General features: G+C 40.2%; 2 protein-coding genes and 2 long non-coding RNA genes across 7 annotated transcripts; 2 read left to right on the plus strand and 2 right to left on the minus strand.

Annotated features, from left to right (window-relative positions):
• The first annotated feature begins 19 nt into the window (after positions 1 to 19).
• mlh3 (mutL homolog 3 (E. coli)) lies at positions 20 to 13,260 on the plus strand. 3 transcript variants are annotated; one of them, XM_078276730.1, is made up of 15 exons: positions 20 to 3,837; positions 3,964 to 4,095; positions 4,183 to 4,262; positions 4,406 to 4,510; positions 4,626 to 4,710; positions 4,789 to 4,857; positions 4,950 to 5,058; positions 6,017 to 6,176; positions 6,280 to 6,303; positions 6,399 to 6,477; positions 7,138 to 7,329; positions 10,490 to 10,590; positions 11,225 to 11,452; positions 11,780 to 11,887; positions 11,986 to 13,260. In XM_078276730.1, exons 1-15 carry the CDS (start codon positions 1,245 to 1,247, stop codon positions 12,652 to 12,654), a joined length of 4,734 nt encoding a protein of 1,577 aa, XP_078132856.1. In that variant the 5' UTR covers positions 20 to 1,244; the 3' UTR covers positions 12,655 to 13,260. The 3 variants fall into 3 exon arrangements, with proteins under 3 accessions (XP_078132856.1, XP_078132858.1, XP_078132857.1); XM_078276732.1 differs by having other exon boundaries at positions 3,964 to 4,065; XM_078276731.1 differs by lacking the exon at positions 6,280 to 6,303.
• Positions 7,938 to 9,646, minus strand: LOC144534741 (uncharacterized). 2 transcript variants are annotated; one of them, XR_013503604.1, is made up of 4 exons: positions 9,335 to 9,646; positions 8,615 to 8,688; positions 8,286 to 8,425; positions 7,938 to 8,056 (listed from the first exon to the last, which is right to left on the minus strand). It is a non-coding gene; the product is annotated as an uncharacterized LOC144534741 (long non-coding RNA). The 2 variants fall into 2 exon arrangements; XR_013503603.1 differs by having other exon boundaries at positions 7,938 to 8,425; positions 9,335 to 9,644.
• Positions 11,136 to 15,772, minus strand: LOC144534742 (uncharacterized). Its single transcript, XR_013503605.1, has 2 exons — positions 15,684 to 15,772; positions 11,136 to 11,426 (listed from the first exon to the last, which is right to left on the minus strand). It is a non-coding gene; the product is annotated as an uncharacterized LOC144534742 (long non-coding RNA).
• LOC144534739 (jun dimerization protein 2-like) lies at positions 13,660 to 17,964 on the plus strand. The gene is made up of 4 exons (XM_078276733.1): positions 13,660 to 13,862; positions 15,717 to 15,934; positions 16,605 to 16,709; positions 16,826 to 17,964. The coding sequence occupies exons 1-4, from the start codon at positions 13,775 to 13,777 to the stop codon at positions 17,009 to 17,011; spliced, it is 597 nt and encodes a 198-aa protein (XP_078132859.1). The 5' UTR covers positions 13,660 to 13,774; the 3' UTR covers positions 17,012 to 17,964.
• The last annotated feature ends 1,985 nt before the right edge of the window (positions 17,965 to 19,949 follow it).

The following is a 19,949-nucleotide window of genomic DNA, read 5'->3' on the forward strand; positions in this document are numbered from 1 at the left end:
TTATTTAACAGACTGAAAATCTGTTTGAAGGGGGTATTTGCAAACAAATCAGAATCCAGCAGACATGCTTCTGAGCAAACAGGTAATGGTATGCCCTTGAAATCCGTCACAGCTGTCTTCATCGGCCTGCCCAAAGACGTGACTGAAGGAGTGTGAGGAGAGCCTGATGAATGACTAAATACTTATCAGAATGCTGCTTCCCTCCTTTGTAAAGGACTGAACTCTGCAGGTGGCTGTGCAGAAACACTGACAAAATAGCCAAAGATGTAGAATAAATGTGTCCTCAATTTGTGTTAATTTGATTTATAAGGGAAATATTCATGAAGAATGTCACTGTTGATGTCAGACCTAATGAACAAGAGTTGCCAAGAGGTATAGAGGAAGGAGACATGGCATACAATATAAATATATATATATATAGATATATAGATATAGATATTGACTTAATATATGTAGGAAAGAAAGAGCTGTACATAAAGACAAAATATAACCGGCTATAAATGGAATTTTAATAAGATTTAAATGATTAAGTTGAGGGGCTGTCTGTTGTTAAACGTGGCTTCTTGACATCTCCTGACACTTCTTATTTTTCCATTATCTGGATTGTATGCAGTGTATGTGTGCGCAAATAAATGACGATATTTTTTTCTAGGCTAAATGAATAAGCGTTAGGCGACAATGTGCCTGTATTTGTTTCAACTTTAACTTGAAAATACAAGGATAACACAAAACCGTTCCTGAGTCAACTCATGAGATACAACACTTTGTACAGCAGGTGGCGGTGTGCACAATACAAGCTGATTGCGATTTGCCAACGACCAATAGAAAAAGACGACGGTTAAATGTGTAAGTCCAAAGTCCTTCACACCAGAAGATGGCACTGTTAGCTTTGGCTGTTAACGTTAGTTGCTACCGTCATCTCTTGTTACACGTTGACTGTAAACCGCTACTAAGATTTACTTTTTAGCATGGACTTCCGATAGTTTATTTTAATTATATTACTAAGCAGTGTAACATGTTATATACAGTCTATGACTGCGACTTTTAAAATGTCACTATCGTTGGAACCATAGACTGTTAATACAAAAAAAGTCTATGGTTGGAACCCATGGAGTTAGCTAGTGTTAAGCTAATGTTAGCAACGGCCAGTTTTAAGCGAGCCGACTAGCTAATGTATTACTGTGTAGTCGGTCGGAACAGGTAAGAGACTGAATATGTCAAGATAACAGAATTTAAAGAACACAATGATTAAGTGTTTGGCTAAAGAGGTTCAGGGGAAACTTCGCTCCGGTGTCGCTATCCCCTCGCTTCAGCAGTGTTTAGAGGAGCTTATCCTAAACAGCATCGATGCAGAGGCGACCTGTGTGGGAGTCAGGATGGACATGGATGCGTTCAAAGTTCAGGTAATCGACAACGGTACCGGGATAAACGCTGAGGATATGGAGTGCGTGGGAACCCGATACCACACAAGCAAATGCAGCTCTGTTGAAGACCTGGACAACCTCAGGTGGTATGGTTTCAGAGGAGAAGCCCTGGCAAGTTTAGTTTCTCTCGCCACTTTAGTTGAAATCTCATCCCGGACCAGATCATCAGTGAAAACTCACGTCAAAATCTTCAAGGATGGCAAGGGCATGGATGTGTTTGAAGCAGATACTGCTCGACCTTCTGCGGGGACAACTGTTGTTATTTGTAACTTCCTCCACAACATGCCAGTCCGGAGGAAGAGGATGGATGCTGTCCTGGAGGGTGAGAGGATCAGACACAGAGTGGAGGCTATATCTCTGATGCATCCCTCTGTGTCTTTCACCCTGAAAAATGACTGCACAGGAGCCATGATGGTGCAGCTTCCTAAAGCTAGAAACACCTACCATAGGTTTATTCAGATACACAGTCTTGGGCGAGCACAGAAACTTGGAGAAATCAGCTACACACATGGACAGTTTGAAGTGATCGGTTACATTGGCAAAGAAGGCCACTACAACAACAGCTTACAGTTCCTGTATGTAAATGACAGACTGCTGCTGAAAACAAGGATACACAAGCTCCTGAACTTTCTTCTACGCAGACTGAGCAGTTCAAATCAGAAAAATGGCAGTCCTGATGGGCAGTCTGCCATCCGGAGTCCAAAGCACAAACGAAGCCAAGAGCTGCATGGAGTATACGTCATCAATATCAAATGCTCTTACTCAGAGTATGACATATGTCTTGAGCCTGCCAAAACTCTAATAGAGTTCAAAGATTGGGACCGCATTTTGCTCTGTATCGAAGAGGCAGTAAAAGCATTCCTGAGCAGGGAGAATTTGGTGGCGGAGCTTTCTCAAGAAGACTTGGACTACTTACCTCCCGAACTGTTTGGCACACACAACACAGATAGTGGTAATGGTGGCCAAGCAACTAGCAGTGCTTCCACACTAGATTGCAGTATTGGAATGAAACTGGCATCTGATCCTGTTCATCGAAAGCGCAATGATGACTGTGTATGTGAGGACAATGTTAGCCGTGAGTCTGGTCAGATGGAGTGCAAAGAAGAGACTGAACAACAGGGGAAGAAAAAGATAACTGCAAATGAGTTTTTAAAGATAAAAAGTGAAGGAAGCATAAACAAAGAATATAGATATGAGCCACAGTGTGATCTGGCTAGTCTTGAACCTACATCTGATAATCACATTACTGAAGAAGTGGAGCCAACATTCAATGAATCAGGGGAAGGCTCACCAATGTTACATATGTCAAGTTCAGTCAGACAACTAGAAAGTGAAAAACTGGAACTCTCGAAAGAAAAAGAAATACTATTAAATAATGCTACCTCAACCAGCAACATGACTTCACTAGACAGCATCACTCAGCAAATTCAGCCTGATTTAAACAGTATTGAGCAACAGTTACCAGACTGCCAGAGCGCAGGAGGACATGAACATACTTTAGTAAGTAACAGAAAGATCAGTCTGTCTGATCCATACATTCACGAAAAGCTGCTGACCCAGGACCTGTCCCAAATCAATAAGTCAGCAGTTCAGCAGCAAATCTTAGCGCAGAAATGTGATGAGAGATTCTTTGCATCAAAACGCAAAATCTCACTGCATGCAGGCAATGACAGAATTAGTCAGAAACCATGCAAAGACTTCACTCCAATAATTCCCCCAAAAATTCCCAGACTTGCAACTTGTCAAAAGTTGGCTTTATGCAAGGAGTCTGGATCCCTTGAGAAGTTTAGAAGAGTATATGGAAAATCTGATGAACTAAAATTACCCTCTCAGAATAACACTAGACTTCCTCGTACAGACAGCTTTGTTTTGAAGTCCCAGAATTTGTTGGTTTGCCGGAAAGATCAGCAAAATGGTGGAGTTATAGAAACGGAAACAGAAGAGACACAGAGCATCATTCGAAGCCCACCAACCCTCTCAGCATTCACCAGGTTAAAACCAGTCTCAGGGCAGAATAGAGGCAAAACATCTTTGGCAGCTAAACTCAACCATTTGAAACAACACAGGACAGACGATTCAAAAGTATTAAAACACCTGTCCAGGACTGCTTTGCAGGACAATACCTGTCATAGTAGTAATGATGGTAGCCAAAACGGCAATAACAACGAGAATGACTGTGGTTTGAATCCTGAACCAGTCCCAGGTTGCAGGGCAAATCCTCTGCTGGCTGAGAGGGAAGAGGCTACGACATCGGGGGACTGGCTTCATCACTACGATACATCTGTGGGAAAGACAGTTTATGTCAACAAAGTGACTGGACTCAGCCGATATGAAGACCCACCTACTGAAGAAACACAAGTGTGCTGTACATCTGATGTCTCCAATATGGCTGTTAGTGTCATCTCTGAAACGGGTGAGTTAGTATTTTTTCCTGTGCTTTTCAGCAGGTTATATTGACATGATAGTAACTGGAAGTAGCACTCAACATTAACCAAGAATACCTTCCCTGTCACCGTTGTTCCTGTTCCTTAAACTGTAGGGATGGAACACAGATGCTACCCATTTCAGGTGGATCTAGTGTTGCCCTTCCTACCAAAATCCAGGACAGAGAGAGTGATTAGTTCAGGGCTTGATGACAGAGGTACCCCACAGATGGATCAGATTGCAAACTGTAGGGTGCCTAACACACACACGCACAATATACAAAATGTAATATTGTCTTGTTTGTGTTCACGTATGGTCTTGTCTGTCTTAACAGATGCCAATGGCGAGAGCTCCAACTCACTTACGTTGTTGTACTCAAAATGGAATAATCCCGTATTTGTTCGACCTCCTACGGTAAACAAAACTTGTGTGTTTACTTTGTACAGATTTTGCATAGGATTAAAAATATGTTCTAAAGTTTAGTGTCTCAATACACTTTCCAAATTGAATTTTAATGCTGTTTAAATGATACACTTTGAACTCTACTGTGCCAACAGGTTGGTGTGGACATATCAAGTGGGCAAGCTGACGGACTGGCTGTCAAGATCCACAACATCCTGTTTCCATACCGTTTTTCTAAGGCCATGATTTGCTCAATGAAGGCAAATTTCTCTTTTGGTTTCCTTTTAAATGTTTGACAAAATGTTCTTTATAATGCTTTTAGCCATTTTACCTTCATTGATGTTATGAAGTAATAGCTATTTAATTAACTTATAGGTTATTCATCAAGTGGATAAGAAGTTCCTTGCATGTCTTATCAATACAAGAGAGGAAGAGCCTGCAGCACTCAATGAAACTGAAGGTATAGACAGTTACCTCACTTCATTTAGTCCTTTGTTGTTTTTATCAGCATCTCATGCATTTGATATTGAAACCCCAGGAAACCTTCTGGTGCTGGTGGATCAACACGCTGCACATGAGAGAGTTCGACTTGAAAATCTAGTTGCAGGTAAAAACAAACGCACAATGCACAGTATTAATATTAAGAATGAAATGTTAAATTAACAATGCTGTTGCTGGGACCCTGATGTTCTGTCATAGATTCCTATGAGGATGACCCAGATGCGCCAGGGGAGAGACGTCTGTGTTCATCAACCATTTTGCCACCTCTCGAGATCCGTGTAACAGAAGAAGAGCTTAGGCTGCTTAGGTGTGTTTTTATTATATGTACAGTACAACAAGCTAATAGGAATACCTGTAAAAAACAGTACACTTGGCGGAAAGGCAGATACTACTGAGCTTGAGAATATAAATATGCTAAGTAAGTATGGCAAAAGAAACTTCATCCAATACTTGTTGATTTTCAAAAAGTTATTGGCCGAGCCTAGCACATCTCATGTGACGAGGTGTGTGTGTGTGTGTGTGTGTGTGTGTGTGTGTATGTATGTATATATATATATATATATATATATATATATATATATATATATATATATATATATATATATATATAAATAAGTCAGCATCTGATTTTTGATAACAGAATGTTGCCAATTTTAGGATAAAATGTCTTTTTTTTTTGGAATGCTTGATGACTAGTTAGTCTACTAATGGCTGATGCAGGACCTTGGTTTGTTGGTCCTTTTTTTTTTACTTTGGTGCGATTGTCATTGCTTGATGGATTACCTTACCCTGCAGTTGGCCTTTAACTGGTTGAGGTTTAAGAGCTCGCTGTCTGCTCTGTACTACAACGGAGACACCCAGCAGCAGAATTTGGCAATGAGATGAAGGATGGTAACAATAAAGATGACAAAAAGGGCGGGTGCAGTGATGCAGCCTCATTTCACCCCCGTTTTAGCTGTTACGTAGCACTTTGGCTCCCATGCCATCATTCAGTAGCATCAGCACTCTATTGCTGTGCCAACCTGTATTAATAGTAGCGTGTACACCGTCAAATGCCTCCCAAAGTTTTGTTGACTGCATTTTTCTTGTAATTGGAGCACAGTCAAAAAATCATGTCAGTTTTTTCAGACAGTGGAAGGAGTCACTACCTTATTTGGACAAGGAGGTAATGGCTCTGTAACTGCATCAATCTGCCTTATTTCCATCTTGCATCTAGCATTATTGTTGAGCAGTGTTTTCTGTATTGTGGACCCTTCCTCTTACAGGTCTTGTCAGGCACATTTGCGGTGTTTGGGCCTGGAAGTGAAGTTCTCACAGGCAGCAGATCCACACGTTTTTGTAAGGAAGGTACCACTGTGCTTCATGGAAAAGGAGAGTAATGAGATCAGGCGGGGGAGACCATCTGTTATCAAGCCTATTGTTGAGGTAAGACTTTCACATTAAGACCATCTATTGTATCGCTCATTTAGCCATAAGGCATCACCTTATGTTTACCATTTTGCTTCTCCCCCCAATAACCACACATCAGGAGTATCTTCAAGAGCAGATTGAGGTAAATCTCTTTTTGAGGCGCTAAACCTTTTTGTGGGGGGAAAGTATCTTATTCAATAAAGGGTAAAATGTATCGTTTCTTATTCTTTGTCTCAGTTACTTCGCTCAACTGGTCGAGTGAGAGGAACTCTGCCTCTCACTGTGCTGAAGGTGCTAGCCTCCCTAGCATGCCATGGTAAGGTTACATTTCTTCTCTCCATCCTTCAGTTTACTTTTTCTTCATTGATGTGTAAAAGAAATTATTATTCTTTTGAGTTTTATTATCATTTTACATTTCCTAAATACTCATTTTCTGTATGCTCTGTGTCTTTGTGTTGCTGCATACTGTAGTCTCATTTAGTGTTTCCTGTGACAGGACAGCACATTCCACCAGAGCACAAGTGACACCATATAGCCTACATGCACGCGGCAGGAAGAAACTGTTTTGTCATAGGATAAAGTGGATGTTGCTTGAAGTCTGTTGTCCAATGATAATAGACTATTGTAAAGAATCCTTTTAATAGGATGAGAAGAGATTCGGTTTTGGCTGTATTCCAATCAGAAAGAAGTTCTTTGTCTCTAAAACAGTACAAAATCAATGTGCACAAACTTTTCTTTGGGAGCTGCCTTGGAAAACTGAACTGATAAGACTTGGTGACATTTCCTCTGCAGCTTCCCTGTAATTAATTACATAAACTATTTGAAATACTCACCTTTAACCATCTCTGTGCTTTTGTGTTTTAATATTCCACTATCTATGGGAGCTAAGAAAATCTCCATAACAGATGATTCAATATATTTCAGTTACATTGAAATCTTAATACGAATCACATATATACATGTATGCATTAAACAGGTGCCATCAAATTCAATGACAGCCTGAGTAGAGATGAATGCTGCAGCTTGGTGGCGTCCTTGTCCTCCTGCCAGCTGCCCTTCCAGTGTGCCCATGGCCGTCCCTCCATTGCTCCCTTAGTAGACACCCTCCATTTGGACAAAGACGAGAAGGTACCACAATGGAAAAGCACATCTGAACTTTGTACCAAAGGTACTATTCAAGGCATTTTACAGCACAGCAATTTGGTGGTGACTACGCATTCTTGTCCCCTGCAGGAATTACAGAAACCCAACCTCCAAAAGCTAAGAAGAATGTATAAGGCGTGGGAATTATATGGAAATAGATAAGTGGGTGTGTATTTTATTTTGAATGTGTAGTTTACTGTCAACTAAATAAATTGTAACTCATAACTCCCTGATTAAATGTAGTTTATTATTCAATATAATTAGTCAAATTCCTCCCCAAAGCCCTGTAGCAGAAACCTTTTGTTTGTAAATTCATAGGAAGACTTTGCTATTTATATAAACGACATATTGTCAGAACGTGATAACATTTAGTTTGGTAAGTACACAAAAAGAGGAAATATTAAAATAAAAGGAAGCAAAAGCACCATTCTTAAAATAAATAAAGAGAGATTCTGGTGAGCACAACAAATGATTTAGGAAAAAACAACAAAAACATCTTCTTTTTTTTTTCTTCAAATGAACCCTTCAAATAAAACATGAATGAAATGTGATCCATAATCAGAAACCCAGCAAAAGGCACATTGTAGGGACCATGTTCCCAAACGTGTAGTTCATCAGGATCCAGGTTGTTTACTCAATCAACTTCCTGGTCTTTAAGAATCGTCTCAAATAGAAAGTCTGCCACGTGGCCAACGCAAGAAAACAGCAGACGGAGGTGATGCTGAAGAGCAGAATTTGCATATTGGTGGATTCTGTTTTAAGACAGGAAACAGCAGTTAAATAGTGATTTTTATTTTTTATTTTTTTTATTTAACACTTTAGTCAAGGTGATCGTTTTAGGGCAAAAACCCTGCTGTGACATCACACATAGGAATTTGGCCAAAAGAGACAATGTAAACACAGAAGGAGCAGTGCAGGTGCAATGTTCTGCCCAAGTGGTGATTTACTTATTCACTAAACATTTTTGCTCTATTAATTTACTTATTTGTTTGTTGCATCTCTTCCCCTCGTTTCTTCAAGTGGATAAAGTCATCTGCAACGGACTGTGAGAGGTGCTCAAGATGTCTTAGCTGGGCCTCGGGGTGGGGGGTGGGGGGGCAGGGCAGTCTCGCTTTTTAAATCTGACAAAGAGGTTGCAAGAGTAATAGTTATCAAACATGTTTAGATGCTGGGATCTCTCTGCATCATCTTTCTTGCTGCTGTCACAAAGTTCATCATGCATTGAATTATCAGCAGTAGTTTGGATTAATACTCATGATATTTGAACGGTTTAAGGTTTTGATTAGAACAGTATTAACACGGTCCCTCACCTCTTCGGAGTTCTATGCTTCCAAGCCGTGCTCAATGTCCAGTTGAACCAGTTGGTCTGGGACCCACCCACTGCCTAATGACATATGTTATTTGACAGAAAATAGTTAGGATTTTGCCTCACTTGGATCACCCCAATCATGTGTCTTTGGCCTCCATAGTCAACCACCAATAATTTATAAAGTGTCCATTTGAGTTGGAATATTCCTTCTCTCACTTATAATTAATTGAGAAAAGATTGCATTTCTTTCATATTTTAAATTCTTTATTTATTTTTCCAAAACCTCACACACCCATTGGAGATCTGCTGTTGAAGCAAACGTCAAACTGGTCATTATTTTCTGTGGCGAATGAAAAGTTCCCTTTTGTGGCATTTTCCTGGGTAAACAATATGTAACCAAAAGAATCCGTGATCTGAGGAAAGAGTTAACTGAGGGACTTTGGTACAACCTCTCAATGATCAACTCGGTGGGGCACTGGGCCAATGAAGTAAAGCTGGATAATAAACCAATATTATATTGATATCCTGATATAAGACTAGACAAGTGTCACCCCGCCCCCCATTTAATACAAATTAAACACTGAGTATTTACAAGAATGTCTATACATTTTTTGTATTTGTAATCTTGCATTTTTGACGTTAAAATACAAAGTCTTTACTTGCCAAGACAAACAGTCTAGAAAGGTTTGCCATATGTTACACCTGAAGTAAGTTCACGTACCTTCAAATGAGTTGTAGCCTAGAGACCAACACATTTTTGTAGATGTTATCTTGTAGACATTTTCCAGAGTTGGCCGGCAGGTAGAATGTAATAGAAAACATCGGGTCCAAAGGGACAGCGATCAGCAGGAAAACGCAGAGTCGAGACATGCTGCTAGAGTGAAGGATGATGCTGCTCCTGTCAAACGCAGTCCCCGCCCCCCTCGTTCTCCTCCCTCTAGTTCCGGGTCATTTCACGTGACCTCTCCGCCCCCACATAGGCTACCTCTCCTCATCACCACCCCCTTTTCACCTCTTCCTCCCCAAGTAAACAATTCCGCATCAGTTCAATTATGTCTGCTCGCAGCTCTCGATTCTTATCTTAGAAAAAGGCCGCCCTAAAGTGCTGAGTTTACCCAGAGCTCTGTCAGAAGTTAAAAATATGGGATATGTTCATATATGAAATGGGGAGAGGAATATGCAAACTGAGACAATATGTAAACTATAGTCGACATACTATATTTTTGAAATGATCGTGCAAAATGCGTCGCGTCGACCTTGCAATTAAATTAGCTTTTACATTAATAAACAAAATCCGTGGATGTTCGGCTATTTATGTAGCCTACTCTTAATCGCTTAAGTGTCTTTTAACTCTTGAATAAATGAATGCACCAGGACATCAAGTTTTTTTCGCCCAGGAAAGAGCTACATTATGTATGTGATTAAGTGTATTTATAAATAGGCTCACGTTTCTCACCCCACATTGCATTCATATGAAGCCGATATTTGTGAATGGGAGTGAAAAGCGTGGCTTTCGTGCGGGGACGACTTTATTACCAGTTCTAAGAAATGTTATAACATATTATTCATGGAGGAAATATAGAAGAGAGAGAGAGAAAAAAAGCTTTTTTACCCCGAAATGTAGGCCTGTGTGGAAGTCAGTCTGACCACCTTCCCCCTCCGCGGATGGTACGGTCTTGGTTCATTCATAAAATTCTAGCAGAGCATAAAAGGAGGGGCTTGCATTCAAGTCGTCCAGTTACCAGGTATATACCTGGAGGAAAAACCCGAGCCGCTCTGCCCAGCTGAAGGCCAGAGTCATATTTGTCATTGATCAGGACTTGTTTTTTTCCCTCGTGATTTATCATAACAACCTGACGGCCTGACATGGATTCAGTTTCCCCCACCTGCCGGACAGAGTCTCCTGTCGGGACACTCTTCGAGAAGACGCCAGAAGAGGCGAGCTCTCCAGCTTCCTCTTTAGAGAGTAATGCAAAGGTATGAATGGCTTTGTTGATCATACATTCAACACGCAGTCTAGGAGGCGCTCCGTTTACAAGCAGGTTAAACAATGCCTTTTAAGGGGTTCACAGACTAGATGCTTTTTTTTTTATCTTCGTGGTGGGGGGAGGGGAGGTGGAACTGATTGATAGGATTTTAATTAACTGGGTGCGCTTAATTTTTAAACATCATTTTTGACACACGTGATATATAATTGGACCAGGAATAAATAAAGGCAGAAACGTGACAAATTGGCACCGTTGTTCGGGTTGTTATGATCCCGACGTCCTGGGACCAAATGTGAGCGTGTCGATGCAGCGGTTCATTGAGAAAAATAAATCCATCCAGGAGACTCCACAGCATCTCTGCGTCAGTGTTGACGTCAGAAACAATGATAAAGTCAAATATTGATCTGGAGAAGGCTATTTCTGGTTGGGTATATTTCAAGATAATATAACACATCCAGGCTACCCTCTGTTTTAGACTCTAAACATGATTTGTAGGTTTATTGATGATTGTCATCACAATAACATCCACTTCAACCAGCATGGGAATAGATTTATTTAAAAAAAGAAAAAAAAATCTCTATTATAGTCCTCATTGTCGATTTTTTTCCTCCTTTTTTCCCCAGGAGCTCTGCCGAGACATGAGCGTCGAAGACACCCCATTTGTTCCAACAGTCACTGCAATTTCCTCTACCCCAGATTTCCAGTGGATGGTCCAGCCTACGATTATTACATCTGTCTCCCTGTCTCTGGGTAGCAAGCAAGCCAATGAACCACAAAGCTCTCACCAGGCAACACCCAAAGTGGGCGGGAACAAGGGCAAAAATGCTGTCAGAAAGGGGAAAACAGAGCAGGTAGGTTAGCTCAGATGAAGTCTACCTGCCATTGGACAGAATAGTCAATACTGTAAATTTACATATAAAGATCTGAATTCCTTGTGTGCAACAGTGCTATTATGCATGCTCCTCTGGTGCTGTATGCTGGCTGTGTGCCTTCCTTACAGTCAATTTATATTCAGGTCACAGCAAGTCTGCAACAATGGTCTATTTTTAGACGCATTGCAGCGAAACATGGTTTTGCCATTCTTCAGAGGGGTGAACTGGCAATGGATGTAGCGGATTAGAGGATGAAATGGCTGGATTCTTCAAGGTAATAACTGAATTATTTCTTTCACATCCCAGCTGTCTCCAGAGGAGGAAGAGAAAAAGAGGATAAGGAGGGAGAGGAATAAAATGGCTGCAGCAAAGTGTCGCAACAGACGGAGGGAACTTACTGATACACTGCAAACTGTAAGTAAACAGTGATGCATGTACTCAGCTGTCATCAGCACACACTGTTTGTTTGTGTTTTCCAATGTGGATGATTCTGGATGTCGATCTATCTGAAGGAGACCGATAAGCTGGAGGAGGAAAAAGCAGCCCTGGAGACGGAAATAGCCAACCTCCTCAAAGAGAAAGAACGACTTGAATTTATCCTCGCCACACATAAACCAGGGTGCCAAATGTCAGAAGAGTTGGAGTCTTTTTTCCAGGAGCCCACGGGGTCCCCAGGGCTACCGCCCAGTCCAGACGAGGACAGACTTCCAGAGGATGGCACACAGGAAGCTCCTTCGCTCCAGGACATGGACATCCCCAGTGATCCGTCCACAGCAATCTCTGGGAACTCCAATATCTTGCTGTGTGCCAGTGCTGAAATCAACATCTGCGATCTTGAGTCGTCTCTGGACATTAAAGAGGGGCTGCTGGAAAATATGTTACCCAGTTTGGAGGAGAGAACCCCCATGGAGACAGCTCGATCCGTGCCTGACATAGATCTGAGCAGTTCTCTTGGGGTCTCGGACTGGGAGACCCTGTACAAGTCTGTTTCCAGCGACCTGGAGCCTCTCACCACTCCTGTGGTGACCTCCACTCCCACCTGTAGCAGCTACCTGTCTGTGTTCACATTTGCGTGTCCCGAGCTAGACTCTCTCACAGAGGGACTAGACAGTCATAAAGGTGGAGGGGGCAAAACGGAATCTGTTGATCTCCTCAACTCTCCAACTCTCCTAGCCTTATAATGTACAGAGGGAAGTGATCCGTGTGATCTCTCTGGTTTTTCTGTTGGCAGGTTCCTGACTTTGAAATGACATGAACAACATATGCTGTAACACTTCAAGGAATACCTTCATGAAATGTCTTGTGTGTGTGACTAAGCAAACATATTAACTTTCTCCAGATACATAGCCAACAGAGTGATGTAGCGAAAGGCATGGCTTTTACAGGAGGGTTTCATTTTAAAACGCATGCCGAGAAATTCCAAATAATTTTCAGAACTTCTATATATCTGATCTGTTACTAGATCTAAGATGTAATGTGGAATTTAATGTATCAGTATGGTTTTGTGTTTTGGTGTCAACAGTGTATTGATTGCTGTAAATGTTGTATTTACATATTCATCTACGTTAAGTACCTACATACCTCAATGTCATCAACTGTGGTTTGACCTCATTGAAAGTTTTCCATGAAAACATCCAGTGCTATATACTATATATCTTATCAAGATGTACCTTATGATTTATTTTTTTACCTTTCAGATTTTGATTTATTTGTTAAATTTAAAAGTCAAAACGAGCATTGATTGCTTATCTATGCTGCTAAATAATTACAATAAATCTACATTCAGAGTGGTGTTTGCAATCTGTCTCCTAGAAATCTATTTCTATATCAAGGTCAAAATATTTCAATGATCAGCTTGCATGTTACATTTACATGTTATTCTATTAAATTATAAGGTTATATTCATACAAAGGACCTTAGAGTAGTATGCACATAATGTGCAAGGCAGAGTTAAGGTAAAAGTGTTCAATAAAAAATTGAATCACTGAGACCTCAGTATATCATAAAACCTAGTAAAAAATGATTTAAGCTTTTATATTTTCATATTGTCTCTTGGCATGTGTATTGGGCTGACTGTAGATGAGTAGTTCTACTGTATTTTCAGTGCAGGCCTCCATCTGAGCCATATTCTGTCGTTGCAGTACGCAACCTCAGTGTTTCTTTATGGGAGGAGCGGTGCGACTTCCCCACTTCTGCTCCCACTATGTACTTTTTTACATCCCTGCTTACGTTTGGCTGGCATAGCCTAATTTCCGCATTCCCAAATCCTCCCAGATTGGGATCACGTTTTAAATCGGTCTGATGCAACGATTTCCACTTTTTAAAATCTACTCTCGACCCTCGGCTGACCAGAAGAAAGGACATTTGTTGCACCTGGGATCAAAGTCAGGTCGGTAAACAAAACTTCATAAGTCGAGAGCTGAATCAGTTTTTACATACTGAACAGCTTATTGGCGCGCCACGCATAGGTCCTAACGAGCATAGTTTGTGAGCAGGCAGCGAGAAGGTCTGTGATGTTTTGGGTTATATGGTGCTTTTCACTGCAGTCTCTGAGTTTTACGTGGGATTTTGTTTGGTGTTCAAAGTAGACCTGACAACTTATTTAGCATGCTACAGAAAGATCGTTTTCTTTTGTTTGCATGCTCCTCTTACATGGAACCACGGCGTGCACAATTCAGAACAAAATGTTCTTAGTTAGAGCTGTCTATCCTTTACATTGGTGTTGTGTATTGCTTCCTAAAATGTGATTATCTAAAGCGAAATCCGCTGGAAAAGAAAAGCTGTAACGTTTTATCCCTGCAGCTCTCTGAAGGGAAGACAAGGTTACGTAAGATAAATGCCGCACTGAAGAAAAACTTCCGCTTTCAAGTTGACCAATGGCTTCAGTGTGCACTCGCTGCAACACAATGCAGTCGACTTAAGATGACTACACATATTCCTAAACTACTGATAATAACTAACCGGAAGCTTTCTCATGTAAAGGTTCAACACAAATAACTATGATACAGTCTAATCAGTATAAGTTAATTGACTTCTTGGTCCTTTAGGGTTATAATAAAGTTACAATTATTAGAGTATGGTAAATAGCTGTTTTAATCATACCTTCACTGTAGACAATAATATATTCAAATGGTCATTGATCCATATTGTAGCCTATGGTTTTTATGAAAACGTTTAAGAACTATGGTGTTAAGGTGGCTTTGTCTTTTGCTTTTGCTAGTGTTTTTGTGAGCATTTCAAACCAAATGTCTAATGCATGTAATTACATATTACTTCAATTTAACTTGCACAGTTTTTAAGACAAATTTGCCTATCATGCAAGCATGGCCTGCAGAGTTCAGAGGCCTTTGTCTTTTTGACCTGTAGTTTGGGGATGTGTGAAAACTGACAGTTATTTCCCAAGTGTGCTTCTCATGTTCATCTATTGGCATACATACACTCCTTCCTTAAAATTCCCATACATTTGTCTTAACAGATAATAACAGCCTGCTTTCTGTAGTGGTATGTATATCAGATATTGCCTGTTTATTTCTGTAGTGTGGGCTACATGTCTCTGAGTAATTGACCTTAGATAGTAGTTTTTGGCTGCATCATGTGGCTTGGAAATCTGCTGAGTTGCTATGTAATTTCCTGTATTTGGCTGGTTTGCGCTCACACACCTCTCTCAATGTCTTTGGATATTTTTAAATGTTCACCTTCAGCATTTTCAAATTGGGGCATTTGCCAGTGTGCAAAACAGTGAGTAAACTGTTTCAACTTTCAATCTTTCATGTGGCTAAACCAAACCAAACAAGTTAAATTTGGGTTCATACTTTACCACATTATGCTGAATTTTGGCAGCCACATTTTACTCCCCTGACATCAAGTCTCCATAAGGAGGACACCACGGCTAACAGATATTTCTTGGGAACGGCTTCTTGAAATAAAAGGGGAAACTGCCCACGTCTGCTTTGTACCCTGTTCATCTCTCTTTTGATCTCTGGGGATTAAATAGGTTAAATTCTTGCCAAGAAAATAAGAAATATGAAATAAGAAAAATAAGAAAAATAATAAAATGGCCTAATGCGAGCAGCCTCAGCATCCAGCTCCTATAACAGACCAGCAATTCATCACAGTAAGGCCAGTCTGACTGCTAGAAAGGAGCAGTGCACCTCAGGCAAATGCTTTCTTGAAGCTCTGTAACAGACTGCAGGTCAAATAAAGCACTTACATGTGTATTTGCCTCTTTTCTCTTCCTCTTTAGCTGTGGTCACGACCGAGTCTGACACGATGCCAGGACGAATCCCAGATCCCTCTGTGACAGCAGGCTCCCTGCCCAGCCTGGGCCCCTTGGCTGGGATCTCAGCCACCACACTGACTGACAAGCTCAAATTTGGGGACTTCCAGGAGTTTGGTACAATGCTGTCACCTCTGCACTTCCTGGACAGTCTGGGGAAGAGGCCCCTAGTGATCAAAGCAGAGGTATATGAAACATTGATGAGCTGATAACTAGATCATGAACATCATAAACAGTACATTTTGAAGTTTTTACTCAGTTTGCATGCTTGCTTCTTATCTGACGTTTGAACATTAATGGAATTAATGGAATGGGATTATAAAGAAGAGATGCAACAAACCAAATACAGTATTTCAAATGTACCATACAGATTCTAAACTTAACTATGTATAAAATGTGCCTTATATATCATAAACAGGTTTGCCTGAAGTGAAAGCACCTTGGCACTTACAGCGTTGTGTCATATCTTAATCAACAGGTCCACCTAGTGGACATAGTTGGACATGATACTGTTGTATCACTTCAAGAATAAAAATGCTCTCATACCAATAGTCTCCTTCATTAAACATGCATGCTGTGACTGAGACAGATCAACATGCATGCAAAGTAAGTAGAACATACAAACATTGTTAGTTCTTTATTTAGCATTTCATTGGTTATTGATAATGGTATTAAAGAAGGCACGGTCAAAGCATACTTCTGTTATCGTCAAATAAAGATGTGATATAAAGAAGGCGAGATGATATTTTGTACTCATTTCAGCATCATTTTGTACTGAAACATGAAGAGTCTCCCAATGTGCAGCAGGTCCATCACAACTTAGCCTCAAACCTTTTTACCTGCACTGCTGTTTAGAGAGATGAAGAGGACGACAGGAGGAAACGAAGGCGAGAGAAAAACAAAGTGGCTGCAGCTCGATGTCGAAACAAAAAGAAAGAGAGAACAGATTATCTACAAAAGGTGAGACACACCTAGTTAATCACTTTGTCAATATTTTCAAACGCTCACATATTTATCTTATTGCCAAAACAACATTGTCTCTGTCTTTGCCTCCTTTTCTCTCCACCCTCTCACAGGAATCAGAGAGACTAGAGATGTTAAACTCTGACCTTAAAGCCCAGATTGAGGAGCTGAAGCTGGAACGACAGCAACTGATCCTCATGCTTAACCGACACCGCCCCACCTGTATTGTCAGGACGGACAGCATCAAAACTCCGGAGAGCGAGGCCAACCCCCTGCTGCAGCAACTGGAGGCCAAGTGAAGGTGCGATGACTTTCTACAGTTTACAGTTGAGAAGAAACCGCCAACTAGCAGCACTTAGCTTTGGGCCTCAGCCACAGATGAGATCCAGCTGAGTCCTCCCACCTTATCTCACAGAGTGTTACGCCATAAACTGTGGATGTGATTACATCGGACACTGCTTTGGCGGTTAAATCAAACTTCTTGTTTGTCTCTCTTTCTTTCCCATGTATTTGTAGTTGTGGTCATCAGACTCCAGCCACTATCAGTATGAAGTTAAACAGAAAACACAACATAGCTATTGGCACATTACTTTACATAAAGTTAGTTATTTATGGTGGATTTGTACTATATTCCTCCTTAGCTTTAGCCATCGCTTCATTTCCAGCAGCTAAAAAATTATTTTTCCACTATCGAAAACATCAGTGTTTAATATCAGCTCAGTCATTCCAGTCATTAATTTGGTGATTTAGAAATGAACATCTTTTATTTGCTGATTTCTTCTGATATTAGGAATTTGAAATGAAATGCATCTAGAAGAGGGCAAATAGGTAGGCTTATTAGACACATTTAGTTTGATTTGCTTACTCAATAAAAAAAAAAAAAAAGAAGTAAATTCTTTATTTTTCTTAAGCAAGTACTTACACCCGCAGCCAGTCAGAAGCCTTTTTACTATAATAACCTTCATGAGTCATGATCATTTTTGTTTTTTCATACATTTGGTGGCAGAGTGGTTGATACTCTTTCTTATTCCTATGTTTTGGCGCAGGCGTCATGTATGCACATATATTATATATATGGACTTTTTACATTGTAAAATGTACATTGTATTATTTTCTGTTACCATATTGTTACTACCAATGTTTTTTTTTTTTTATACTTTTGTATATTATGTTATATAAGCATATAAGCTATCACAAAATGTCATTTGTATTTCCTTAAGAAATAAATGTTTGGTTTGTTTTCTTACTGGAATTTCATCCAGAAAAATTGAAAATGTGTTAATCATGTATTATATGTTGGGTCAAATTTTTATGGAGAAAATATTTATTCATAATTCAAATTGAAAGTCCAAAGAGAAAACGAAGCGAGATCAAATTAAAAATATTATTTGACTACGCTACTAGGAAAAATCATGCCATAATTGAAAAAAGAAAAAGGAAACTGAAAAAGCAAAGTTGATATGTAAAATGATTTATCTTTTGAATTTTCCATTTGGCTTTGCCATTTGGATTTAATATTTGGCTTTTCAATTTCAATTTAACATTTGGCTTTGCCATTTGGATTTAATATTTGGCTTTTTAATTTCAATTTAACATTTGGCTTTTCAATTTCGATTTAACATTGGCTTTTCATTTGGACTTGACACATGTCAATATAAATGAGGAGGCGTGGCCCAAAGGCTGGTGGGAGGGTCTGAAACAAAAGGGGTGCAGAGGCACCTTATGAACAGCAGGGGGAGCTGACTGCTGGGGAGCACACTGTTGAGGAGCATCTGTCTGCAGCTTCGCCACCAGGCTGACTTGGCCTCTTGTTTCACATGATAGAAACTGATGATGTAGGCTAAAAACAAACGACATTTCATGCAACAACAGTGAGGTTTTATGTAGTTACTTGCTTGCATAAAAAAAGTCTGAAATTGGAAAAGGAAATGGAAAAAAAATGGAAATTATATAAAACAATCAATTCTATAATCTAGATCAGGAGTTTGCTGTAGCAGCAGCAGCAAACAACTGGAAACTTTTTTACAAATTTTGTCTGCTATTTCACCACTAAATTCACTTCTGAGACTTTATTATGCGAGAAATTAACTGTGTAGAGTTTGAATATGGGCAGTTTTACAAACATTGATGGCCAACTGCACATTTTCTCCGAAGCTGTCAGAAGCTTCAGTCTGACGGGACGCCTCCCTGCTGTCCGGCCAGTGATGCTCACAGACACTGCTGTCAGCTGGAAGTCTCTCAATAGAATCATGGACAAGTTTATTTCCTGAAATATGGCTTGTTTTCCGTTTGAACACATTGTCATCAATATTAACAAGGTTTAAAATGACCCATTTTTCAAATTTGGATATCGTTTCAAAATCGGAAATCAAATGAACGAAAAAGTACACGGGCTGTACAAAAGGCCGCCAATCAGGAGTGATTGTTGTGAATACATGTCGGAGAATAGCGCAGACACCCACCTCACCCCGCACGCACCACCCAGAGAAAAAAGTGAGAGAAAGAAAAAGGAGAGGTCGCAGTTTGGACGATGACTACCCGGTTGAGATTGTGTGTGGGTGCGTCCTTGAGATCTGATCACACACAAACACACGTAGCAGAGCTACCCACACCCATGTTTCTACTGTTGCTTAATTAAATAAAACATCAAAAGAGAGAAGTTGTCTCCGTCTGTGTTTTAAACAGACACCTGGGGCGAAGTTGGAAACCAGAATCAGCTTTAAATACAGTCATAATCTAGTCCTTACTAACATGGGCCCAATTATAGTAACTACATGAAAACTTCACTGTTGTTGCATGAAATGTCGTTTGTGTTTAGCCTACATCATCAGTTTCTATCATGTGAAACAAGAGGCCAAGTCAGCCTGGTGGCGAAGCTGCAGACAGATGCTCCTCAACAGTGTGCTCCCCAGCAGTCAGCTCCCCCTGCTGTTCATAAGGTCCCTCTGCACCCCTTTTGTTTTTGACCCTCCCACCAGCCTTTGGGCCACGCCTCCTCATTTACATTGACATGTGTCAAGTCCAAATGAAAAGCCAATGTTAAATTGAAATTGAAAAGCCAAATGTTAAATTGAAATTGAAAAGCCAAATATTAAATCCAAATGGAAAAGCCAAATGGAAAATTCAAAAGATAAATCATTTTACAGTTTCCGTTTTCTTTTTTCAATTTAATTATGGCATGATTTTTCCTAGTAGCGTAGTTAAATAATAATATTTTTAATTTGATCTCGCTTCGTT

This window comes from Sander vitreus, chromosome 20 (assembly GCF_031162955.1).
Source record: "Sander vitreus isolate 19-12246 chromosome 20, sanVit1, whole genome shotgun sequence".
Lineage (NCBI taxonomy): Eukaryota > Metazoa > Chordata > Actinopteri > Perciformes > Percidae > Sander > Sander vitreus.